This window comes from Diceros bicornis, chromosome 21 (genome assembly GCF_020826845.1).
Source record: "Diceros bicornis minor isolate mBicDic1 chromosome 21, mDicBic1.mat.cur, whole genome shotgun sequence".
NCBI classification, from domain to species: Eukaryota; Metazoa; Chordata; class Mammalia; order Perissodactyla; family Rhinocerotidae; genus Diceros; species Diceros bicornis.
Genome location: NC_080760.1, coordinates 9,089,729 through 9,114,437, shown reverse-complemented (window position 1 = coordinate 9,114,437; position 24,709 = coordinate 9,089,729). Strand labels below are relative to the sequence as shown.

The 24,709-nt window shown below is 41.5% G+C and overlaps 1 protein-coding gene across 3 annotated transcripts in view; it reads left to right on the top strand.

The window, feature by feature from the left end:
* Positions 1 to 24,709, top strand: part of SPIDR (scaffold protein involved in DNA repair) — a 472,343-nt gene that overhangs the window by 12,984 nt on the left and 434,650 nt on the right. For all 3 annotated transcript variants that reach the window (XM_058564544.1, XM_058564547.1, XM_058564546.1), the window contains exon 2: positions 19,710 to 19,772. In XM_058564544.1, the coding sequence (XP_058420527.1) occupies positions 19,710 to 19,772 (63 nt within the window). The remainder of the gene's footprint in view (positions 1 to 19,709; positions 19,773 to 24,709) is intronic.

Below are 24,709 nucleotides of genomic sequence, written 5' to 3'. Positions count from 1 at the left end.
TTACCCATATATCTGCTCTGTGTCGTCTTCCTTTTTCCTCCTTGCTTCCACAAGATTTTTTCTTTTATCATTTCCTTTCTATATGAGGACTTCCTTTAACCAGTCTTTAAGGGTACATTTCCTAGATTCCAAATACTTTTAGTTTTTTTTAGTCTGACAGTGTTTTTACTTCTCCTTGATTCTTGATGAACAGTATTGCTGGATATCAAATTCTGGGTTGCAGTTCTTTTTCATAAGAATTGAAAAATAATTACTCCTCTTCCTTCTGGCCTTTAAGGTTTCAGATGAGAATCATGTCGTTAGAATTGGTGTTCCCATGATAGATAACATGTTGTTTATTGTGGCTGTTTCCAAACTTTTCTTTGCCTTTAGTTTTTAGAAGCTTAATTTTGATGTGTATTTCCATTAAGATTTCTTTGGGTTTATCCTGCTTGGGTTTCTTGCAGCTTCTTAAAAACGTAGGTTTGTGTGTTTTACCAAATATGGAAAATTTTAAGCTGATACATCTTCAAATACTCTTTCAGTCTCATTTATTTCTCTTCACCTTTTGGGGCTCTGATGATAGGAATGTTGAATTTTTTGTTATTCTCTCACAGGTCCCTGAGGCTCTATTCATGTTTCTTCAGTCTATTTTTTTCTAAATCTGTTGTTTGGATTAGGTGAATTCTATTGATCTGCCCACAAATTACTGATTTTATCTTCTATAATCATCACTCTACTATTGAGTTCATTTTTTTTCTTTTTTGTGTGGAAGATCAGCCCTGAGCTAACATCTGCCGATCCTCCTCTCTTTTTTGCTGAGGAAGACTGGCCCTGGGCTAACATCCATGCCCATCTTCCTCCACTTTATATGGGATGCAGCCACAGCATGGATTGATAAGCGGTGCGTCGATGCGCGCCTGGGATCCGAACCCTGGGCAGCCACAACGGAGCACACGTGCTTAACCGCTACGCCACCGGGCCGGCCTCTCTACTATTGAGTTTGTTATGTGAGTTTTTTATTTTGGTAATTGTTACTTTTCAGTTCTGTAATTTCCGTTGGGTTCTTTTTTTAATAATTTTTTTTTCTAGTCTTCTAGTTTTTTTCCTTGTTACAAGAGAATTTGCAATTGATTGTTGAAGCATTTTTATGACAGTTTAAAATCCTTGTTAGATAGTCCCAACATCAGATTCATTTAATTGTTTGCATCAATTGATTGTCCTTTTTTCACTTGTCTTTTGATACTATTGGTTCTCAGTGTGAAGAGTGATTTCCAGTTGTATTCTAGACACTTTTGTCTGTTATTTTGGAAGACATTGGGTTCTATTTAAATGTTTAAATTCTGGGCTGGCCCCGTGGCTTAGCGGTTAAGTGTGTGCGCTCTGCTGCTGGTGTCCACGTTCGGATCCCGGGCGCGCACCGACACACCACTTCTCCGGCCATGCTGGGGCCTCGTCCCACATACAGCAACTAGAAGGATGTGCAGCTATGACATACAACTATCTACTGGGGAGAAAAAAATAAATAAATAAAATCTTTAAAAAAGAATAATAAATGTTTAAATTCTGCTGAGATTTAGTGCACAGGTCGGCCTACTTTTGTGGATTGTGGTTCCGATGATAGTTTAATTTTTAGAACTTTGTAATGCTGTTTTGGTCAGCTTGGCATGTCTGGTGCCAATAACCTGAGGGAACAGAGGATGGTTCCTCAGGCTGGGCTGCTAGGTGTCTCTTGGTGGGCGAGCAGAGAGTCTCAGGCACACAGGGACCAAGTAGCTTCCCTTGCTGGTTGCTTGTGGTAGAATCCCCCATTTCTGTGAGAGAGAGTGATTCTTGGGTTGTATGTGTGTTGTGTAGAGATCTCCCTATTGGTACCTCCCCTTATTCTCTCTCCTTTCTCTTCCTTGTCTTGGAGTCTCTAGTGGGAAAGGAGATCTGAGTCCATTGGGGTCAAAGAGGCTTCCTAGATGGATTGCTTTTTGGGGCTGAGTCTCTTTGGCAGCTGCCCCCTAGCTACCCCATTGTCTCTGAGATGAGGAAAGGGCCATGGGGACAAAGAGGCTTCGTCGACTGGGCTGCTGCTTGTGATGAGATCTCTTATGCTTGGGCTGCCTGACTGCCTGGATAGCTCTCTGTTGGGGAGGGGAGTCTCAAGCCCAGCAGAGAAGGAGAGTGCTTCCCTGGTCACTTATTGTTGGCAGGGCTCCAGATTGCTCTCTTCTGACAGTGCTGGGCTTGCTTGATGTTGTCAGACTCCTGTTTGATCAAGAGGGGGAATGAGCTAGATTGGGGGATGGGAAACACCATGTCTGGGTCACCTTCTTCTTTTGGGTATTGGGACATAAGACACCGTGGTACTCTGTTATTCCTTCAGTCTTGGGCTCCCAAACCAGCTTACTGCCTTCCTATCACCTTCTGTTATTCTCACAAGTCTTTTGTGTTATTTGAAGGGATTATAGTGGTTCTTAGTGGGGAGAAGCAGGGGGAAATGGCTCTATACTATCTTGTTCAGATCAGAAGTTTGGCAATCACTTTTTAACTCTTTTACCTGTTTCTTTTGGCATTTATTTTATTTTAAAAAGCATGCTTATATTTATTATCTATTGATTATCTGGTATGATAGATGAGGATTTAGCTCTCTCTTTTTTTAGGATTGTTCACCTTTTTTTTTTTTAACAGTTTTATTTATTTATTTATTTTTTGTAAGGAAGATCAGCCCTGAGCTAACATCCATGCTAATCCTCCTCTTTTTGCTCAGGAAGACCGGCTCTGAGCTAATATCTATTGCCAGTCCTCTTCCCCCCCCCCCCCCCCAAAGCCCCAGTAGATAGTTGTATGTCATAGTTGCACATCCTTCTAGTTGCTGTATGTGGGACATGGCCTCAGCATGGCCGGAGAAGCGGTGCGTCGGTGTGCGCCCGGGATCCGAACCCAGGCCGCCAGTAGCGGAGCGCACGCACTTAACCGCTAAACCACAGGGCCGGCCCCAGACGATTTAGCTCTCTTACAGGAGCATTCCACATCTCTCTTATCTGTTATAATAGAGTTATATTGTAATTTTTCATTAAATCAGGAGTAAATGTTTGTTTATTTATTTATTTATTTTTGTGAGGAAGATCACTCCTGAGCTAACATCCATGCCAGTCCTCCTCTTTTTGCTGCAGAATACTGGCCCTGGTCTAACATCTGTGCCTATCTGCCTCCACTTTATATGGGATGCCACCACAGCGTGGCCTGACAAGCGGTGCGTCGGTGCGCGCCCAGGATCTGAACCCTGGGCTGCCAGCAGTGGAGCACGTGCACTTAACCGCTATGCCACGGGCCCAGCCCCTGGAGTAAATGTTTAATACTATGATCACATAAATGTGGCCCATTGAAAACTCAAGTAGTGTACTATGTTTTCTTCTTGTGCAACTTTTTTTTATAGAGTAAATAATTGCTACATGTTTTTCTTTGCATTGTTCTCCATTTACCTATACATAATTTTTAAAGTTTTATTCTTGTTACTAGTCAGATAATATGGCTTATTTCCTCCTTTTGCTGTGATATATTCTGCAGTATCTTCCTAGAAAGGGTGTATTAGAAGTAAGTTTTTTGAGTCCCTGCATGTCTGAAAACATCTTTATTTTATTCCTGTAGTTGATTAATAATTTGGCAATTGTAGACACCTAGGTTGAAAATCAGTTTTCCTCAGAATTTTTAAGACATTACTGCATTATCTTCTAATATTCATTTTGTTTTAAATGACTCAATTGAAATATAAGTGGGGATGGAGTTGGAGCTAGAATAGTCAAGGCCTACATATGTATTTGGGAAAAGCAAATTAATACTTAATTCAGTACTCTTAATACATAAAAATTCTGGTTTATACTATGGGTAATGAGCAGAAAAGGTAGTGGGTTGAGATGTAGGGAGAAAAAAGTTTGGGAGTATGGAAGAAATTGGATGAAGGAGGTAGCTAGAGAACTTAGGGAAGAAAGAGTATGAAGTGAGTAGTTAGGTTGTTTTCTGGTTTCTTGTTGACTTGCTCTGAAGTTCATAGTCCAAGTATCATTGCCTTTTGATGTGATTTGATTTAAAATGTTTGTTGGCTTCTTAGCATTGCTCTTAGATTTTGGGAATTATTTATGTAACCAGCAGGGGGAACACTTACTCATGTTCCTTTTGGAACTGGGACTTAAGCTGGAGAAGTAGAATGTTAATAGGTGCAGTGTAGAACAGTTTTTAAAAATTATCGTCTTCTGATGATAAAAACAATACACATCCATTGTAGAGTTGCTGTAAAGAATACAATAGAGGGCCGGTCCTGTGGCTTAGAGGTTAAGTGCACGCACTCTGCTACTGGCGGCCTGGGTTTGGATCCCGGGCGCGCACCGATCCACCGCTTCTCTGGCCATGCTGAGGCCGCGTCCCACATACAGCAACTAGAATGGTGTGCAACTATGATATACAACTATCTACTGGAGTTTTGGCGAAGAAAAAAAGGAGGAGGATTGGCAATAGATGTTAGCTCAGAGCTGGTATTCCTCAGCAAAAAGAGGAGGATTAGCACGGATGTTAGCTCAGGGCTGATCTCCCTCACAAACAAACAAACACAAAAGAATACAATAGAAAATATCATCCATAAATTTATAATCAGATAATATAAACATTTTGATCTATTTCTTGCTGTTTTTTATGAATGCATATCATATTATCTATTATATATATCTATCTCATCTATTAAAAATATTTTACAACCTAATGTCATTAGTATTACATAGATATATATTTTGTGAATCAATCTGAATACTCTTCCATTCTGATGAAATCAGAAGCATAACGTGCATTCTTATGTATAAATAAGATTTCCATTGGCTTCTCATACATATGTAGGTTTTAGAATCAGACATTTTCTATTAAGCAAACAGAAGCAGCAGAATACAACATTGTCTATTTGGAGGTTACAACTAAAAAAAATGCGTGTAATCAGAAGACTCGCATAGGGCAGGGAGATATTAGAATAGTTGCATCAGGTTGGTAGCCTGGTGCTTGATATATAATTCTGTACTCAGTTTTTGGAATGGACGAATAGTGGGACCGTAGTAACTTTTCTATTTCTTTATTACAATGTTAAGACGATAAATAGAGGGAAAAATTTTGTAAAGAGTTAAACACACATGAACAATTTCTTTGAAATTTATTTCTAAGAAAACCTATCCAGTTGGTATAGCTCTAGATTATATTCTGTAACTCTTAAAAGCTGTGACCAAGAAAAACAGTATATAATATTGTCCATCCAACAGCTAATTTATTTATAGAAAGAAGAGAAGCTTACTTAGTATCTGAGTTCTGACCGCAATTTTACCAAGATCTCGAAAATATTTTCTCTTTAAACATTACCTCTATAAGTCCTTCCTTATTTTGAACCTGTTTGTTGAATTTCATATTCAGCTTTGTCACTTACATATTAATATAACATTGGTAACACATATATCTGTACATCTTTATGTGTGATGTTGAGCACCTTTTCATGTGCTTATTGGCCGTTTGTATATCTTTTAGGAGAAATGTCTATTCAAGTCCTTTGCCCCTTTTAAAACTGAGTGTTGATCTTTTTGTTGTTGAGTTATAGGAGTTCTTTATATATTCTGCATATTAATCCCTTATCACATACTGGATTTCATTTTAAGAAATGCTGGCTTAATGGTTAAAGAGTTTGTGGAGTCAAACCAGCCTGTGTGTGAATCCTGGCTCTGCTGCTTATTGTGCCAATATGGGTGCATTTCTGGAATTTCTCCTGAAGCCTCTGCTTCCTCATCTGTAAAACTAAAATACCTACCTCATCACATTTGGGGAGGATTAAGTGGTATATTCTGTGATTAAATAAGTGCTCAGTATATGGTAGATATTAATGTTCATTCCTTTCTCATGTCTATTTTCCAAACCAGGATTTTTAGCTGAGAGTTAATAATTTCTGGAGTGAAACCAATCCGTGCATATACTTGATATTAGCTGATTATTGCCTAGCTTTACAAATTGTATCCTGCTTACTGACTTTGAGGTGTCTCATACTTTCTTTTTTTAATTTTAATTTCTAATTCTTTTATTGAGGTGTAATTGACATATATTAGTTTTCAGGTGTACAACATAGTGATTTGATATTTGTATACACTGCAAAATGAGCACAATAAGACTAGTTACTGTCACTGTACACAGTTACAAATTTTATTTCTTATGATGAGATCTCAGCCTTTTTTAATAAGGAAAAGTATTAATAATAAAAATATAAAATATAAAATATTAATAGTTTGACTCAAGGTTTACCAATGCTTAACTTGCCCTCAATTCACTTACTTATAAATTTAATCGGCCAAAAACTAATTTTGGGGGCAGTGTTGTGTGTACCTAGGAGTCAGAGGCTTCGGTTCTCTTGAAAGGTTTACCACCATAGTTGTATGTTCTTGGAAAAGTTGCTTAACTTGAATGGGTCTTAGGTTGCTTATCCGTAAAATGATAAGCAGTTACTTATTCAGTAAACGTTTATTTAACACCTGCCATATGCAGGCGAAATAGAATACCCCTTTTGTAATTTTGTTTTATAATAGCCACATTAGAGAAAAGTAAAATGTACATGCTCACTTTAATACAGATCTTTCTCGACGTAAATGATGGGGTTATGTCCTGATAAACCCATCGTAAGTTGAAACATCTAAGTCAAAAATGCATTTAATACACCTAACACCAAACATCAAAGCTTAGCCTAACCTACCTTAAACATGCTCAGAACATTTACATTAGCCTATCGTTGGGTAAAATCATCTAACACAAAGCCTATTTTATAATAAAGTGTTGAATATCTCATGTAATTTATTGAATACTGTACTGAAAGTGAAAGAAAGAATGGTTACGTGGGTACAGAGTGGTTTTAAGTGTATCGATTGTTTACCGCCATGATCACATGGCTGATTGGGAGCTGTGGCTTGCTGTTACTGCCGAGCATCACGAGACAGTATCATACCACATATCACTAGCCCAGGAAAAGATCAAAATTCAAAAAAGTGTGGTTTCTACTGGATGTGTATCGCTTTCACACCATCATAAAGTTGAAAAATTGTAGGTTGAACCATCGTAAGTCAGGGACTGTCTCTATAACAATAACATCTTACTCAGTGCAATGATTAAAGTGAAATCTGGTTCTACCAAAACAATAGGTTGTGTTTAATGCAAAAATACTTAATTCTGCTTTGATTTTTAAATTAATTAACATTAGGGGCTGGCCTGGTGGTGTAAGTGGTTAAGTGCGCGTGTTTGGCTGCTGTGGCCTGGGGTTTGCCGGTTTGGATCCTGGGCACGCACTGACACACCGCTTGTCACGCCGTGCTGTGGCAGGCGTCTCATATAAAGTGGAGGAAGATGGGCGTGGATGTTAGCCCAGGGCCAGTCTTCCTCAGCAAAAAAAAGAGGAGGATTGGCAGATGTTAGGTCAGGGCTGATCTTCCTCACCAAAAAAAAAAAAAAAAATTATTAAAATTAAATAAAATTCCTTAGTTTCAGTAGCCATGTTTCAAATGCTCAGTAGCCACTTATGACCATTGGCTCTGAATTGGGCAGCACAGATCTACTGCTTAAAGAAGACAGACAGTTTAGTAAGTAATCGCAATCCAGTGGATTATGTGTCCTTTAGGGGGAAGCACATGGCAGAGGTAGTCTCAGGGGTCAGGAAATGCTTTCTGGAGAACTGAAGGATGAGAAAGAAGTAATCTGTAGAAGAAGAGAGGAAAATGCCCCAGGATTTTGCAATAGCATATTCAGATGTCCACAGACAGTGCTTCTTCTTGCAGGGCTGTTTATATTCTTTTCCATTTAGCTTTGAGCATATAGAAAGGGGAAGAATAGACATTGGAAATTGTTGTAGTGGGACTACTTTCTAGTTGGTAGAGTACTGGAAAAATACTGTAGCTTTTATTCTTTACTTTTAGGTAATGTTTCTATAACTACCTGGAAAGTCCTGTAAGCAATAAAAAATTTAGGTGAGTTTACTGGGAAGCCATGTCAAGGGAGAGACATGAGCAGCAGGATCAAGTAAAAGGGCAGGAATAAAGAGTTGGAGCTAGCAAAGAGATGACTGAAACTTTGAGATCATGTAAGCCAAACAGGACAGGCTGGTTGAAAGGAATAGAGATAGTTTATGAATCGGTAGTTTAACAATGGTTAGGATGGATAAGAGATGGAATATTAAGGCTTCGCTTGAGTTCTGGTGATTACAAATCATCTGATTCAGTAACTGAGCATAATGTTTTGGGACAATAGTTGTCTAAAACCATTATCTCTGAATTTCAGTGAGACAGAAATTAGATATTGGTTCCTGAATGGAAGCATATGCCATAAAATTCATTAGCCAGTTTTCTCATTCAAATGGTTATTACATTCTTCCAATTTTTAGATTTCTTCAATTAATATCAAATCTCATTCTTTTTTCAAATGGAGGTGAAAATCACCAACATAAAATGAAACCATTTTAAAGTGTACAATTCAGTGGCATTTATTACATTTATGCCTTGTGTGACCATCACCTCTATCTTAGTTCTGAAACGTTTTCATCACCTCAAAAACAAACTCAATTAGGGACGGCCCGGTGGTGTAGCACTTAAGTTTGCACGCTCTGTTTTCAGTGGCCTGGGGTTCACAGGTTCAGATCCGGGGCACGGACCAATGCACCTCTTGTCAACCCATGCTCTGGCTGCGTCCCGTATAAAGTAGAGGAAGATAGACATGGGTGTTAGCCCAGGGCCAATCTTCCTCAGCAAAAAAGAGGAGAATTGGCATTGGATGTTAGCTCAGGGCTAATCTTCCTCACAGAACAAAAACCAAAAATCCCCAAAAACTCAATTAAGTAGACACTTGCTGTCCCTCCTCAATCCCAATCACTGGCAACCACTAATCAGCTTTCTGTCTCTCTATATTTACCTGTTCTGAATGTTTCATGTAAATGGAATCATACAATATGTGGCCTTTTTTGTCTGGCTTCTTTCACTTAACATGATGTTTTCAAGGTACATTCATGTTCACTTATGTTATAGCATGTATCAGTACTTCATTCATCCATTGTTTGTGTATACCTAAAAGGTTCTCATACCCAATTCCAGTGTGTGGGGTAGGGGGTTTCCCCACACCAATAAGCAATTCTTTGACATCAGCTGGCTGTCCTATAATTCAACTCAATTCTGACACTGTCTACCTAGAGATAGGATCAGATTCCACAGGTTAAGGGTTCAGTCCCACAAGACTGCCCTCCACTTCAGATGCCTATTGCAAACCCAGGCTCTTACCTGTGCTTCTGACTGGCTGACTGTAAAGCAGAGGTACCCATGACCCCCTCCATGGGTTTGATTAATTTGCTAGAGCAGCTCAGAGAACTCAGGAAATTCTTTACTCTCTAGATTACTGATTTATTACAAAGGGTATTAAAGGATATGAATTAATAGCCAGATGAAGAGAGACATAGGGTGAGAAACTGAACAAAGGAGCTTCTCTCTCCATGGAGTTTGGGGCTCTGCACGATAGCACGTGGAAGTGTTCTGGTTCACCTACTTGACAGCTCTCTGAATACCCTCCTTTGGGGTTTTTATGGAGGCTTTATTCAGGGTTCTGATTTTACCACATGCTCACACACAATTGTTATTTTCTGTTTTTTTTTTTAAATTGTGGTCAAACATACATAATTTACAAGTTAGTCATTTTAACTATTTCTAAGTGTATAGTTCAGTGCCGTTAAGTAAATTCACAGTGTTTTGCAACATCACTACTATCCATTTCCAACACTTTTTCATCACCCCAAACAAAAACTCTCTACCCATTAAACAATAATTCCTCCTTTCCCCCCTCCAATTAGCCCCTGGTAACCTCTATTCTACTTTCTGTCTCAATGAATTTGCCTATTCTGTGTACCTCATGTAAGTGGAATCATATAGTATTTGACATTTTGTGTCTGGCTTATTGTTACTGCCAAAACGGGGTCTTCTACTGACAAGCCAACAGTTGAGAGGCAAGGTGGTAGGAGAGAAAGGGTTTTATTACAGCTTGCTAGCAAAGTGGAAGGTGGGGGACTAATGTTCAAAAGAACCATCTTAAAACTACACAATCTTGAGGCTGTTACTGAACCAGGTTTGTTTTTGCCTGCTGCCCAGAAAGCCAAACACCGAGACGACGAGATTGCAGCAGAGAGAGAGGGTTTAATCACAAGGCAGCCAAGCGAGGAGAATGGGAGAACAAGTCTCAAATCTGCCTCCCCGAAAATAGGGACTCAGGGATATTTATGGGGTAGGGCCAAGGTCTTCTGAAGTGTGGAGATAGATGATTGGAGGTGAGGAGAGATAGGGTAATTGATGATCTGCGCAAGCTTAGTCATAGGACACATGCTCACAAAGTGGCCATGTTGGCGTGACCCGAGGGTGGAGTTTTTAGCCTCTTGACGTCAAAAGTTCGCTTATTGGACATCTGTGTGGGCCCAGTTGATGAGTTGGTGGTCTCAACCGGCCTGAAGTGGACAAGGGGCTCTAATTCCTGAAAAATAGCTCAAACATCCATTACCATGGTGACCCAGGCTTCAAGGAGATGTTATCTAGTGGGAGTCAGATAGCATATTGCCTAAAGAGCCCAGTTACCAATGGGCAGGGGAACAACTAAAAGCTACAATCAGTAATTGCAAAAAGGAAAAAAAACTTTAGTTCCTAGCTACTTAATCATCAATGGCTAACTGTTTGCCCGTTTCAAGGCAGTTATGTAGGTCATATGGGTTGAAAAGGGGGGTTGGGTCTTGGAATGTTCACCATCTGGTGTAGCAGACCTTGAGATGCCATATCATTTTTTTCTTCTGTCACCTGTGATGGATACCAGCATAGGGCTTTCTTCCCAGGGGTTATTACATTCCTGAGAAGACTTGAAGAACAAAGTTATTGCCTTATCACAACTGGGAGGTTTATGTGTAAGCTAGGGCCATAAAACTAAGAGAGCATGCATATCCCCCAGAGACAGGTGTTTAATTATCTAGGCTATGTGCAAACTAAAGCATTTCTCCAATGGGGCTGGTGAGTCAGGGTCATACATAGTTCTAATGTGGCTTGCTTCTGTGAAGATGGCCTCCCTTATGCCAACTTTTTTTTTTTTTTTTTTTTTTTTTTTTTTTTTTTTTTTTTTTTTTGTGAGGAGATCAGCCCTGAGCTAACATCCGCCAATCCTCCTCTTTTTTTGCTGAGGAAGACGGCCCTGGGCTAACATCTGTGCCTATCTTCCTCCACTTTATATGGGACGCCGCCACAGCATGGCTTACCAAGCAGTGCGTCGGTGCGCGCCCGGGATCCGAACCAGCGAACCCCGGGCCGCCGCAGCGGAGCGCGCGCACTTAACCGCTTGCGCCACCAGGCCGGCCCCCCTTATGCCAACTTTTGATTGTGCCATTATCAGTTAACTCAGTGGCACTAACAATTTCCCTCTGTCAGTTATACCCCTGGCATAATCATATGCTGGTGTAGGGAATAGGGCTGTCATGTTCGATCTGGCTACTTCCTGCTGAATCAGGGCAACGTGAGGGGACCATGGCATGGTAGAGAGTTATTCTCTTCTTAAAATGAGCCGGGGGGTTCCTAAGGGGGAGTTGTCCTGCTTTCGACCTGGAAGCCTTGGTGGTTAAGGTTAAATTGGGTTCATACCCAATTTAATGACTAAGTATATCAGTGGGCCTATTAATAATAAGGTGAAGCTCCCTTTATTATACCCACAAGGATGGATGGGATCCTAGCTGGTATCCAACAGAAAAGGTTAGTAAACCAGTCACCTAAATCTGATAAGAAAGGGGTTTGATGGTTTATAGTTGTTTGTATCCAGGTGGCTTGTTCCCTTATTTTACTAATGCTGGTTTCTACTTGAGAAGAACTGTTGATATAGGTGTAGCAGGTGGTGTTAGCCACCATGCATACCCTGCCTTCTTCAGCGAGGATGTAATCCAGAGCTATTCTGTTATCTAAAACCACTTCAGCTCAAGAGTCAAGAGAAGTTTGTAAATTAGCAAGAGAGTTGGCAGTTTCATTAGCTATAATTTCAAGAGTATGAGATAAATTTCGGAGAACATGTTCGTGGGTTGCTACTCCCCACCAGAGTAAAAGACTATATCCAAAGAAATAAGCATCACCATCAGGGATCCCACTGGGCAAGTCTCGGCTGACTCTGGTGAACAATTTCAGGGAACTTGTCCAATGTCTGATTTTTTCATTAGACTATAAGTTAAAAGGTATTATTAAAGTACCCAGTAGACATTGTCCTGAATCTGCTGGGCTCCATAGGCAGTTGTATGCCCAGGGTATTCCGTTATGGTTACATACAAATATATACCCTTCAGAGGGACAGTACATGTGGTCGTTGTCCACATTGATAGCCAGTGCGGCCTTTTCCACCCAATTGTGACCCAGAAAATTGAGTCTGTGGGCTCTCTGGGGGTGACCTCTATTACAGAGGGGGATGATCTGGTGCTTATAATGAGCTAGGTACCTGTGCCAGGCTTAATCATGATATGAGGGGTCCCTTTTGAAACTTTGTGCAGAAATAAAATCCAGCATCCAAGGAGGTACCGTTGTTGAGGTGGATTGAAAAGTCCAAATTCTCTCTCTTAGTGGTGTCGGTAACACTTGTGACCCAAGGGAAATGGTGTCCATTCAAGGGGAATTCTTGACTGATTTCGGTTTCCTTGAACCACGTAATGGGACCCACTGGAGTTGAAGAAGTTAAGATGCAATATAAGGTGACAGTGTCACTGTGCATAACATTGAGTACCTTTTTTTGTTGAATTTTCTGGGGTGCCTTAGTGCCCGATGTTAGGGTCCATGGGTGAGAGCTTTTATTTGAAAAGGGCAGCAAGGAGTCTTTTAATTCTTGATGAGCAAGCCCATATGTAGGAATTTCACTTGGGTTGGTTACACATATGGGCAGTATATTAGTTGCCAGAGGGGACATAAAATACCTATGTTGTCCCCTTTTTAAGGGTATGATGAGGCAGGGAAGGGTTCCCTGCTTCTCAGTGGAAGACTGAGCTATTCTGACCTGGTATATAACTCTCTTGGGTACTGGTCTTTTGGTCCAGCCTGGAGGAAGCTGGGAGAAGTGTGCGCTCCGCTGCTGGTGGCCCGGGTTTGGATCCCGGGCGTGCACCGAGGCACCGCTTCTCCGGCCATGCTGAGGCTGCGTCCCACATACAGCAACTGGAAGGATGTGCAGCTATGGCATACAACTATCTACGGGGGCTTTGGGGGAAAAAATAAATAAATAAAATTATAAAAAAAAAAAAAAAGAATGGAAGAGGACTTGGGATGGCAGACCCAGCAGTCTATGACATTAGGAGAGGTTGCAATAGCCTGAGTGATGCGGACCAAAGCATTGTCTTTCCAGGCTAAGGCGATAACAAGGAAGGACAGTGAGCATAAAAGGCTAAGGTTTTTTCCTGAATACATATTTTAACTCTTCAAGGGGTTCGATTTGCCAGTTGTCCTTTTTGTCAAGAGGTATACTTTCCTGTGAGATTGGAGCCACTTTTATTCGAGAGTGATGCATACACGGTTTTACTCTGGTGAGCTTGATAGATGAGTGTGTGGTTAGTAGTATGTCAAAAGGGCCTGTCCATCTATCTGCCAGTTGGTTCTTAGGTCTTTGTTCCCTCTAGGTCTTCAGTAACACTTGGTCACCAGGAAAGAAAAGATGTAAGGGCACATCAGAGGGTAAGCTGACCTGTTAGAAGCAAATTTGTGACTAGAAGTTAGTGTGGCACTTAAAGATTTAACATAAGCCGCAAGCGTGACATCCTTTAGGGCCTGAAGTGACTCGCCTGAAAAAGAAGAAACCTGAAAAGGACGGCCATATAAAATTTCAAAAGGGTTCAAGTTGAGCCTGCTTCAGGGAGCCACCCTAATCTGAGGCGGTACAGTGGGCAATGCTGTGTCCCAGGTGAGGTGAGTTTCTTGACAGATTTTAGCAGTGTTTTTCTTTACAGTATGATTTATATTTTTTCCATTTTTTCCTGTGGATTGAGGCCTCCAAGCTGAGTGCAGTGTCCATTTAATATTTAGTGCCTTGGAAACCTGCTGAGTGACTTGAGAAACAAAAACAGGTCAGGTCCGTTGTCACTCTGTAGAGTATTAGGCAAGCTAAATCTGGGAATGATTTCTTTTAATAGAATCCTGGCAACTTCAGTGGCTTTCTCAGCTTCTGGGTAGAAGGCTTCTACCCACCTGGAAAAAGTATCCACAAATACCAGTAAATATCGATAATTTCCAGTAGCACAGGGCATTTAGGTAATGTCAATTTGCCAGTCTTCCATGGGACATTCCCCTTTGTGTTGGATTCCCAGTTGAGGAGGCCCCAGAGCAGTTTTGGGATTATTCTTTGCACAAACCATGCAATTTTTAGTTACTTTTTATATAGTCTTTTTTAAATTGGGTCCCATGATATGTTTCTGGACCCAGTGTAGGGTAATATCTCTCCCATAATGGGTGCTCTCATGCATTTGTTGTAAGAGTGGGTATAGGAGAGCCTCAGGCACAAGAATTATTCCTCCGTCATTAATCTTCCAGCCCATCTGTTGGTCTGAGGTAAAACCCCATTCCTTTGCACTTAAGGAGCCTATTTCCTTTTCTGAGTAAGTTGTCTGGTACTCAGCTAAGTCCACTTGGGGAAGCAAAGAGCCAATTATGACTGAGCTTTCTGTCTTGGCTGCTTGATTAGCTAGCCAGTTTCCTTTGGTGATAGGGGCTTTGCCCTTCTGGTGGCCAGGGCAGTGTATTATGGCTACTCGTGAAGGCTCATTAATTGTCTCCAATAAACTGTAATGTTTTTATAGCATGTTTAATTTCCTTTTTATCAGTGGCTAGGAGCCCTCTTTCTTTCCATATTGCCCCATGGGCATGAACCACTGGAAATGCATGCTGGGAATCTGTATAGATATTCACTCTTTTTCCCTGGGATAAGTGTAAGGCCTTGGTAAAGGCTATAATTTCTGCCTTTTGAGCTGAAGTACCCCGGGGTAAGATTTCTTGCAAGGTCACAACTGCATACCCGGCGTGTCTCTTACCTTGGTCTGTGAAGCTGCTCATGCACAGTTCCAGTTCAGGATTTTCCAGTGGTTGATCCTTTAGGTCTGGCTGGCTGGAATAAACCGTTTCTATAATCTGCAAGCAGTCGTGGTCTGCCACTTGTGAAGTTTCGTTAGGAAGCAAAGTGGCTGGATTCAGAGTCGAGTAAACCTTTAATCTAATATTTGAGTTGTCTTACTGGATGGCCTGGTATTTGCCCATCCTTCCTGAGGTGACCAGTATCCTCCCTTTTGTTCTAACAAGGTGAGGACTTGGTGGGGCACATAGACAGTAGTGGGTTGGCCTAGGATAAATTTTTCAGCCTATCGTCAGATGTCACAGATAGCTGTTACTGCCCTGAGGGAGGGAGGCCAGCTCTTCACTGTTTGATCCAGTTGTTTAGAGAAATAGGCCACAGGTCTCGGCAGAGTTCCCAGCTGTTGTGTTAATACTCCTAGACTTACACCTAGTCTCTCATGTACATAAAGATTAAAAGATTTTTCCAGGTTTGGCAGTCTCAAGCCGGGGCCATAACCAGTTTGGTCTTGATGGTGTCAGATGCCACTTGACATTCCTTGGTCCAGTCCAGAGGTTCTGAGTCTAAGCCTTTCAGGGCCTCACATAGAGGTTTTACTGTAAGTCCATAATTAGGGATCCATATCCAGCAGAAGCCAGCCATTCCCAGAAACCCCGGGGGAGGACAGTCCAACGATACTGCTGTGTTATCTGAGTGTCTGGATCACGCTATTCAAAAGCAAACAGCTGTTGGCGTTCCTTAGCCAATGGTATACAGAAGAATACATCCTTTAAGTCCAAGACTGAAAACCAACCATATTCTCCCAGTATATTTGTCAGTATGGTATAGGGGCTGGACACTATGGGGTATAAGTCCTGAACCACCTTGTTTATGGCATGTAGGTCCTGAATGAAATGGTATTTGTTGGTATTAGGTTTCTTCACTGGGAGAATAGGAGTATTGTAGGGAGACTGACAGGGCCTGATTAGTCCTGCCTCCAAGAATTTTAAAAAATGGGTTATATGCCTCTTTCGGCTTCCTGCTTTAGCAGATACTGTTTCAAATTAGGCTTGATTGTTTTTTCCTTTAATGGTATTTGTATTGGCTGGGCATTATTTGCCTTAACCTGGGGTCCCGCTTGCCTATACATTGGGCCTTGCCTTCTTGTAGATTTCAGGCGGTAGCAGCTCCGGTTGCGATTCTGAGACACCCAGCAAGACCATCTGTAATCTTAAGGACTGCTCTGGAGGAACTTGTGTGTTCAGCTGACCCAGAGCAAAAGTCACTTGTGCATTTAGTTGCAAAGAAGGTCTCAACCCCAAAGTGGGATAGGGCATTCTGGTGTATACAGAAAACTATGTTTCAGAGTCCGGTATCCCACTTGGCATTCTAAAGGCTATAAAAACGATCAGTCTTGAACTTCGCCAGAGACCGGTTACTGGAGTTGACCTGGTCGTTTTTTTTTGGTCGGTTTTGTATTCAAGACACAATAGGTGGCACCATTGTCTACTAAAAGTCAGTCACTTTGTTTCCTACTGTCAGTTGCGTCCAGACTCCCGTGGGGAAATTTGAATAGGTTAAGTCTATAGGAGCCCCAGGACCCCTTCAATTTTTGTCAGAACAGTTGTCTCTTTCTACTGGTTGGGAGGCTTTTTTCTTGGTTTCCCCATCCAGGAGGTTTTTGTTTCTCTCAGGACATTCTCTTTTCCAGTGTCCTTCCTCCTTACCGTAGGCACCTTGGTTTTTCCAAAGGGGGTGCTTAACCATCTTCCTGTCATCCAGGATTCTTCTTTCTGTAGTCTGAACTCTTACCACTTAAGGCAGCAGCCAGGAAGGCAGCATTTTGTTTGGCATCTTCTTGTTTAGTCCGGCGTTCCTGGCTATTGTAAACCTTGAAAGCAATATTTACAAGCTGAGAAGGATTCGTTCCTAAGGCCCCATCTAATTTCTGTAGTTTTCTTTTAATGTCCAGGGCACTTTCTCGTATGAAGGTCGTATTAACCATCCTGAGGTTTTCAGGAGCCTCAGAATCAGCATCAGTGTAATGTTCGTAGGCCTGATAAACCCTTTCCAAAAATTCGGAGGAATCTTCATCAGGTTTCTGTTGGAGTCCTTGGATTTTATTTAGGCTCTTCTGTTTGGGAACTCCGTTTTTGAGGCACACCAGAATACACCATTTATAATGTTCTAATCTGGCTCATCCCCCAGCCTCCTTGGAGTTCCAATCCAGCTCTACTAACGAGACAGCTATGTTAGATTCAAAAGTGTATTGGGGTCCTCCACATGGAATCTGGTGGCTTCTTCTCTAGCCTTATCTATTACCAGTCTTTTTTCATCTGCAGTTAACAGCATGCTTATTAGAATATGAATGTCTGCCCATGATGGTTGGCGAAAATGGAAGAGAACAAGTCAGTCATTTGCTGGGGGTCCTCCCAGTAGAGTGGATTGTTATTTCTCCAATTAAATAGATCAGAGCTGGAAAACGGGTTATGCATCCATCTGAAACCAGTGGGTTGTCCTTCAGCATTAACCCAGCTCTGGGGGTGGCCCCCTGCCCAAATTGTGTTCCCTGTCTAGTCCTGTAGGATGAAACCCAGCCAGCTGATCCCGTGTCCTTTCCAATATTTCCCTCATGAGATGGTGGGGCCTCAGCTCCCATTCCCAAAGGTGCCATGGGGGCCTGAGGTGCTGGAGGGACAGCTGCAGGGGCTGGCACCTGTGCTGCCAGGAGAGGGTTCGGGTTTGAATAACTGTTATATCTTCATCATCCTCCCTAGTTTCCTGCAAAATTGGTCCCTTTTCCCTTTTTACTCTCTGTACCACAAGGAAATCTTTTCCTTCCCTTTTTTCATCTTGATATAGCAGCATGAAGGCCTGTACCTGTGGGATCTAGTCATCTTTATCGGCTCGCTTACGGAACAATTCTAACTGTGAGATAGTGTAACAATTCACCAAGCCATTGATCGGCCTGCTTTTGCCTGACCCCAGGGAATATTGCGTCCAGGCAATATTGCAATAAAAAAAATCATCTTTTTCTGAGTCGTTGGCTCATAGCTGAAATCAGACCATTTGTTTAAAATGCACCCCAATGAGCTTTTTCCAGGGAACTGATGGTGAACTTCCCATTATTGTCACACAAAATCGGATATGTCCCACATGCATACACACAGACATAGGGAAACAAATAAACACCAGATAAATCAGACACACAGGTAAACTGGTTCCCAGATTTTGAGTAAAAAGTCCTACAACTGGGGTCAGCCCCGTGGTGTAGTGGTTAAGTTCACTGTGCTCTGCTTCAGCGGCCTGGGTTCGCAGGTTTAGACCTGCACTACTCGTCAGCCATGCTGTGGCAGTGTCCCACATACAAAACAGGAAGATTGGCACAGATGTTAGCTCAGGGCTAATCTTCCTTAAGCAAAAAAAGAGGAGGATTGGCAATGGATGTTAGCTCAGGGTGAATCTGCCATAGCAAAAAAAAAAAAAGTTCTACAACTATTCCCACTCTGAATGCACACCCAGATGGTCCTGCCATGTTGAATAAGAGTGGGGAGAGTGGGCACTCGTGTCTTGTTCTTGTTCTCAGAGGGATGGCTTTCGGTTTTTCCCCATTGAGTGTGATGTTGGCTGTGGGTTTGTCATATATGGCCTTTATTATGTTGAGGTTTTTCGTACTCTACTCACTTTATTGAGTTTTTATCATAAATGGATGTTAGATCTTGTCAAATGCTTTCTCTGCATCTATTGAGATGATCATATGGTTTTTATTCCTCATTTTGTTAGTGTGGTGTATCACATTGCTTAATTTGTGGATATTGAACCATCCCTGTGTCTGTGGTATAAATCCCACTCGATCATGGTGTATGATCTTTTTAATGTATTGCTGTATTCGGTTTGCCAATATTTTGTTGAGGATTTTTACATCTATTTTCGTCAGGGATATTGGTCTGTAGTTTTCCTTCTTTCTATTGTCCTTTGGCTTTGGTATCAGGGTGAAGTTGGCCTTGTAGAATGTGTTATGAAGTGTTCCATCTTCCTCTAGTTTTTGAAATAGTTTGAGAAGGATGGGTATTGAATCTTCTTTGAATGTTTGGTAAAATTCTCCAGAGAAGCCATCTGGTCCTGGACTTTTATTTTTTGGGAGGTTTTTGATTACTATTTCAATCTCTTTACTTGTGATTGGTCTATTCAGGTTCTCTATTTCTTCTTGGTTCAGTTCTGGGAGGTTGTATGAGTCTAAGAATTTATCCATTTCTTCTAGATTGTCTTATTTGTTGCCATATAGTTTTTCATAGTATTCTCTTATAATCCTTTGTATTTCTGTGATATCCATTTTAATTTCTCCTCTTTCATTTCTAATTTTATTGATTTGAGCCTTCTCTCTTTTTTTTCTTAGTGAGTCTGGCTAAGGGTTTGTCAATTGTTTTTATCTTCTCAAAGAACCAGCTCTTAGTTTCATTGATCCTTTCTACTGTTTTTTTTTTTGGTTTCAATTTCATTCATTTATGCTCTAATTTTTATTATTTCCCTCCTTCTGCTGACTTTCGTCTTTGTTCTTTTTCTAATTCTGTTAGGTGTAGTTTAAGATGGGTTATTTGAGATTTTTCTTGTTTTTTTAGGTGTGTCTGTATTGCTGTGAATTTCCCTCTCAGGACCGCTTTTGCTGCATCCCATATGAGTTGGTATGGTGTATTTTCATGTTTATTTGTCTCCAGATATTTTTTTATTTCTCCTTTAATTTCATCAGTGATCCATTGGTTGTTCAGTAGCATGTTGTTTAGTCTCCACATCTTTGTCACTTGCCCAGTTTTTTTCTTGTAGTTGAGTTCTAGTTTCATAGCATTATGGTGGGAAAAGATGCTTGCTATGATTTCAATCTTCTTAAATTTATAGAGGCTTTCCTTGTTTCCCAACATGTGGTCTATGCTTGAGAATGTTCCATGTGTGCTTGAGAAGAATGTGTATTCTGCTGTGTTTGGATACAGTGCTCTCTCTCTATATCTGTTAAGTCCATCTGGTCTTGTTTTTTGTTAAAGTCCACTATTTCCTTATTGACTTTCTGTATAGATGATCTATCCACTGATGTAAGTGGGGTGTTAAGGTCCCCTACTACTATTGTGTTGTTGTTAATATCTCCTTTTACGTTTGTTAATAGTTGCTTTATGTACTTTGGTGCTCCTGTGTTGGGTGCACATATCTTCATAAATGATATGTCTTCTTGGTGGAGTGTCCCTTTTATACTTATATATTGCCCCTCTTTGTCTCTCATTACCTGTTTTATCTTGAAGTCTATTTTGTCTCATATAAGTTTGGCCACACCTGCTTTCGTTTGTTTGCCATTAGCTTGGAATATCATCTTCCGTTCCTTCACTCTGAGCCTGTGCTTGTCTTTAGAGCTGAGATGTATTTCCTGGAGGCAGCATATTGTTGGATCTTGTTTTCTAATCCATCTCGCCTCTCTGTGTCTTTTGATTGGAGAATTAAATTAATATACATTTAGAGTGATTCTTGATATATGAGGGCTTAATGCTCTTATTTTATCGCTCATTTTCTAGTTCTTCTGCATTTTCTTTGTTTCTCGTCCTGTGTGTTTCAGACTACCAATTCAGTTTGGTAGCTCTCTCTGATGATTTTCTTAGTTTTCTCTATTTTTATCATATGTGTCTCTGTTCTGATTATTTGTTTAGTGGTTACCATGAGGTTTGTATAAAAAATCTTGTAGATGAGATAGTCTGTTTTCTGATAGCCTGTTTCCTTAGACTAAGTCGATTCCATCCCTTTCCTCTTCCTCTTCTAAGTTATTACTGTCACAGCTTATTCCATCTTGTGTTGTGAGTTTGTGCTTAAAATGACGAGATTATATTTATTTTTGGTGTTTTCCTTCCCTGTGTCTTTGATGTTATAATTAAGTGTTTGCTAACCTGTTCTGATAGAGAGCTGCAATTTTTCTGATTTTGTCTACATATTTTTCTCCTTGCTCAAGGCTTTGTATCCCCTTTCTCCTTTTTTTTTTTTCAGGTATGAGGGCCTTCTTGACCATTTCTTGTAGTGGAGGTCTTGTGGCAACGAACTCCCTTAGCTTTTGTTTATCTGGGAAAGTTTTTATTTCTCCATCATATCTGAAGGATATGTTCATTGGATAGAATATTCTTGGCTGAAAGTTTTTGTCTTTCAGAATTTTGAATATATCATTCCACTCTCTCCTAGCTTGTAAGGTTTCTGCTGAGAAATCCACTGAAAGCCTGATAGGAGTTTGTACGTTATTTTCTTCTACCTTGCTGCCCTTAATATTTTTTCTTTGTCATTGACTTTTGCCATCTTTACTACTATATGCCTTGTAGAGGGTCTTTTTATGTTGATATAGTTAGGAGATCTATTGGCTTCATTCACTTGTATTTCCAACTCCTTCCCTGAGTTTGGGAAGTTCTCAGCTATTATTTCTTTGAACAAGCTCTCTGCTCCTTTTTCCCTCACTTCTCCATCTGGAATATCCGTAATCCTTATGTTGCTTTTCCTAATTGAGTCAGATATTTCTTGGAGAATTTATTCATTCATTTTTAATCATACTTATCTTTCCTACTCCATCTGTTGCATTTCTGCATTCATATCCTCTAGATTGCTAATTCTGTCCTCCATATTGTCAACTCTGTTATTTAAAGACTCGAGATTTTTCTTTATCTCCTCCATCATGTTTTTCATCTCCAGCATTTCTGCTTGGTTTTTCTTTATAGTTTCAGTCTCTTTTGTGAAGAAGTTCCTGATTTCATTGAACTATCTGTATTTTCTTGTAACTCATTGAACTTTGGTATGATAGCTATTTTGAATTCTCTGTCGTTTAGATTATAAATTTCTCTGCCTTCAGGATTGATTTCTGGGTGCTTTTCATTTTCCTTTTCGTCTAGAGATTTAGTATATTTTTTACTACTGTTTGATGGCATGGTTTTGTGTCTCCACATAGTGATAGTACCTGGTTGCAGCTTCCAACTGCCGCCAGTGGGTGAGGGTCAAGAGCTGTGTATTCTGAGTACACCACGATCTGCGGGCACTCTGGCTGACTGGCTGTGTTGGAGTGCCAGGTCAGGGGAGGGGCACTTACTTTCACCTGCCTGATCCTAGGGACTTCTCACTCTTTCCTCACTGTCTACTCTCCTGGGGTGCTAGGTTGATGAACACACCTCAGCAACAGTTCAGTGTGGGGGTTTCCCACGGGCTGAGAGAACTTGGAGAGCGACGATTTTCCCGTGGAGGTCTGCCCCTCCGCCCTCTCTCTGACAGCCATGCGGTCCCTGGATCGCTGCCATTCAGGAGGGAGAAGAGCTCTTCTTACCTCCTTCCACTTCCTCCAGGGGGTCCAGCACGTCCACCTTCAGAGGTATGGCTACGTGGGTCTCTCAGACATCTTTTGTGTTGTATGAATGTCCTCTTTGTTGTATCTTAGGGGAGAGAGTCTAAGTGGAGAGCTCACTCCACCATGTCACTGATGTCACTCTCTGAGAATATGAGGTTTTTGTCTCTCCAATACTAGAGAACTTTTTGGGTGTTGACATTTTACAAAGTCAAACTGCAAACTTCTGTCACTGAATTCTGCCTCCATGTTAGAGTAATCAAACCAGTGCTGAGGGGAAATGCTGATCAGGAACCAGTAATTCTAACACCCCTGTAAAGAGTGATAACTGTCAGCAATATAAATTTCTAGGGATGGTGCATAAGGAAATAGAAGAAACTGTCCTAGTATTGCACTGAGTGAGTATTGTACACCCTGCCCATAGGGCTTTCAACAGCCCTGTATAGCTGGTAAAAAAGCCAGATGGCTCATGGTGGATGACCATGGACTACCAAGAATAGAACAAGGCAGTGTGTCCTATTCATGTGGCTGTGCCCAACATTGGCACCATCTTAGATACCTTGGCCACAATCCTAGGAGTGTACCATCCTGTACTGGACTTAGCAAATGTGTTTTTCGGCATACCTCTGGCTGCTGAGTCACAGAATCAATTTGCCTCTGCATGGTGGGGGCAACAATGGACCTTTGAAGTGCTTCCCCAAGGCTACCTGCACAACCCCTCCAAAGGTCATGGAATGGAAGCCGGAGATCTGTCCCTGTTCTCCTTCCTGACTTCAGTAAAATGGGCCTGTTACGTTGATGATATAATGTTAACATGTGAAGACTTGCCTCTGCTTCAGGACACTTTGCAGACTTTCCCGGAACGTCTGCAAGGGAGAGGATAGGCAGTGAACCCACAGAAAACTCAAGGCCCAGGCACTGCCATAAAGTTTCTGGGAGTTGTATGGTCAGGTAAGATGTGTGTTTTCCCAGAAGTTGTCATCGACTAGGTGCAGGCCTATCTCACCCCAAAGAACGTGAAAGTGGTGCAAACTTTTGTAGGGATTTTGGGTTTTAGAGGACTTTTGTTCCTCACTTGACTCAGTGCCTCTGTCCCCTATACCACCTGGTAAAGAAAGGACATGTGAGGGATTGGGGATCAGAGCAACAAGCCACCTTTGAAAAGGCAAAAATACTGGTGAAGCAGATTAAAGCTCTGGACATCTCCCAAGCAGGGCTACCATTTTAGTTAAATATCTCTGTGACTCTGGAAGGTATGGGTTGGGCACTGTGGCAGAGACAACAGAAGGAGCGGGTATCCCTAGGATTTTGGTCCCAGTTTTGGAAGATGGCAGAAACCTGATCAATACCCCCATAGAGCAAGAGCTCCCGGCAGTGTACTCAGTGCTCCTCCAGGTAGAGCCTCTCATAAAGGAATAACATCTTGTGGTAAGAACTTGCCTTCCTATCAAAGGGTAGATTGAAAATATATTCTATAGACCCACCACTGCCATGGCTCAAACTCCCACTTTGACTAAATGAAATGCCTATTTGCAGCAGAGGAGTACTCTGTCTACTAACCCACTGTCTCTAGAAATGCAGATGTTGCTAGGCCCTATAGAGTATGTAAATCCTCCAAATGCCCCCACCTCTATTCCTGTGGGGCCCCTACAGTTTGTAGAGAGGGAATGGGAGAAATTACTGATGCCTCATATATGAATTGATCTAGTCAGGGCAGTCCATCCACATGGAGTGGAGTTGCTATTCAGCCCAACACTGACACCATCTAGATAGAAACAGGAATGAACTGCAGCAGCCAGTGGGCTGAGCTCAGAGCAGTTGGGCTGGTGATCGCTCATGAGCCTGGCCATTAACCCTTTGCACTGATAGTTGGGCTGTTTTAAAGGGATTAACCCTATGGCTTGGACAATGGGTGGATGATTATGAATAAGCCCTTGTAGGTCAGGATATGTGGAAAGACATTTGGGCTCACCTGCAAGAGCCTGTGGGCAGTCCTCACTATTTTCTAATTCCCAGCTCCTAAGATGCTAACACCTTCTGGGAATCAGGAAATTGATGCCCCAGCAGGGGTATGAGCCCTAGCAACTGGCTCTTCAATAGATACAGCAGGTTGGATGCATAGAAAGAGCAACCACTGTAGCACCCAGATGGGGTGGCATATTGCCAAGGATGCTGGATTGCCCTTGAGATAGAGTGACTTGGTTAATGCGGTAACAGCATGTCCTGTGTGTTCTAAACAATGCCCAAGGCAACTGCCAAGGGAGTCTGGGGCCA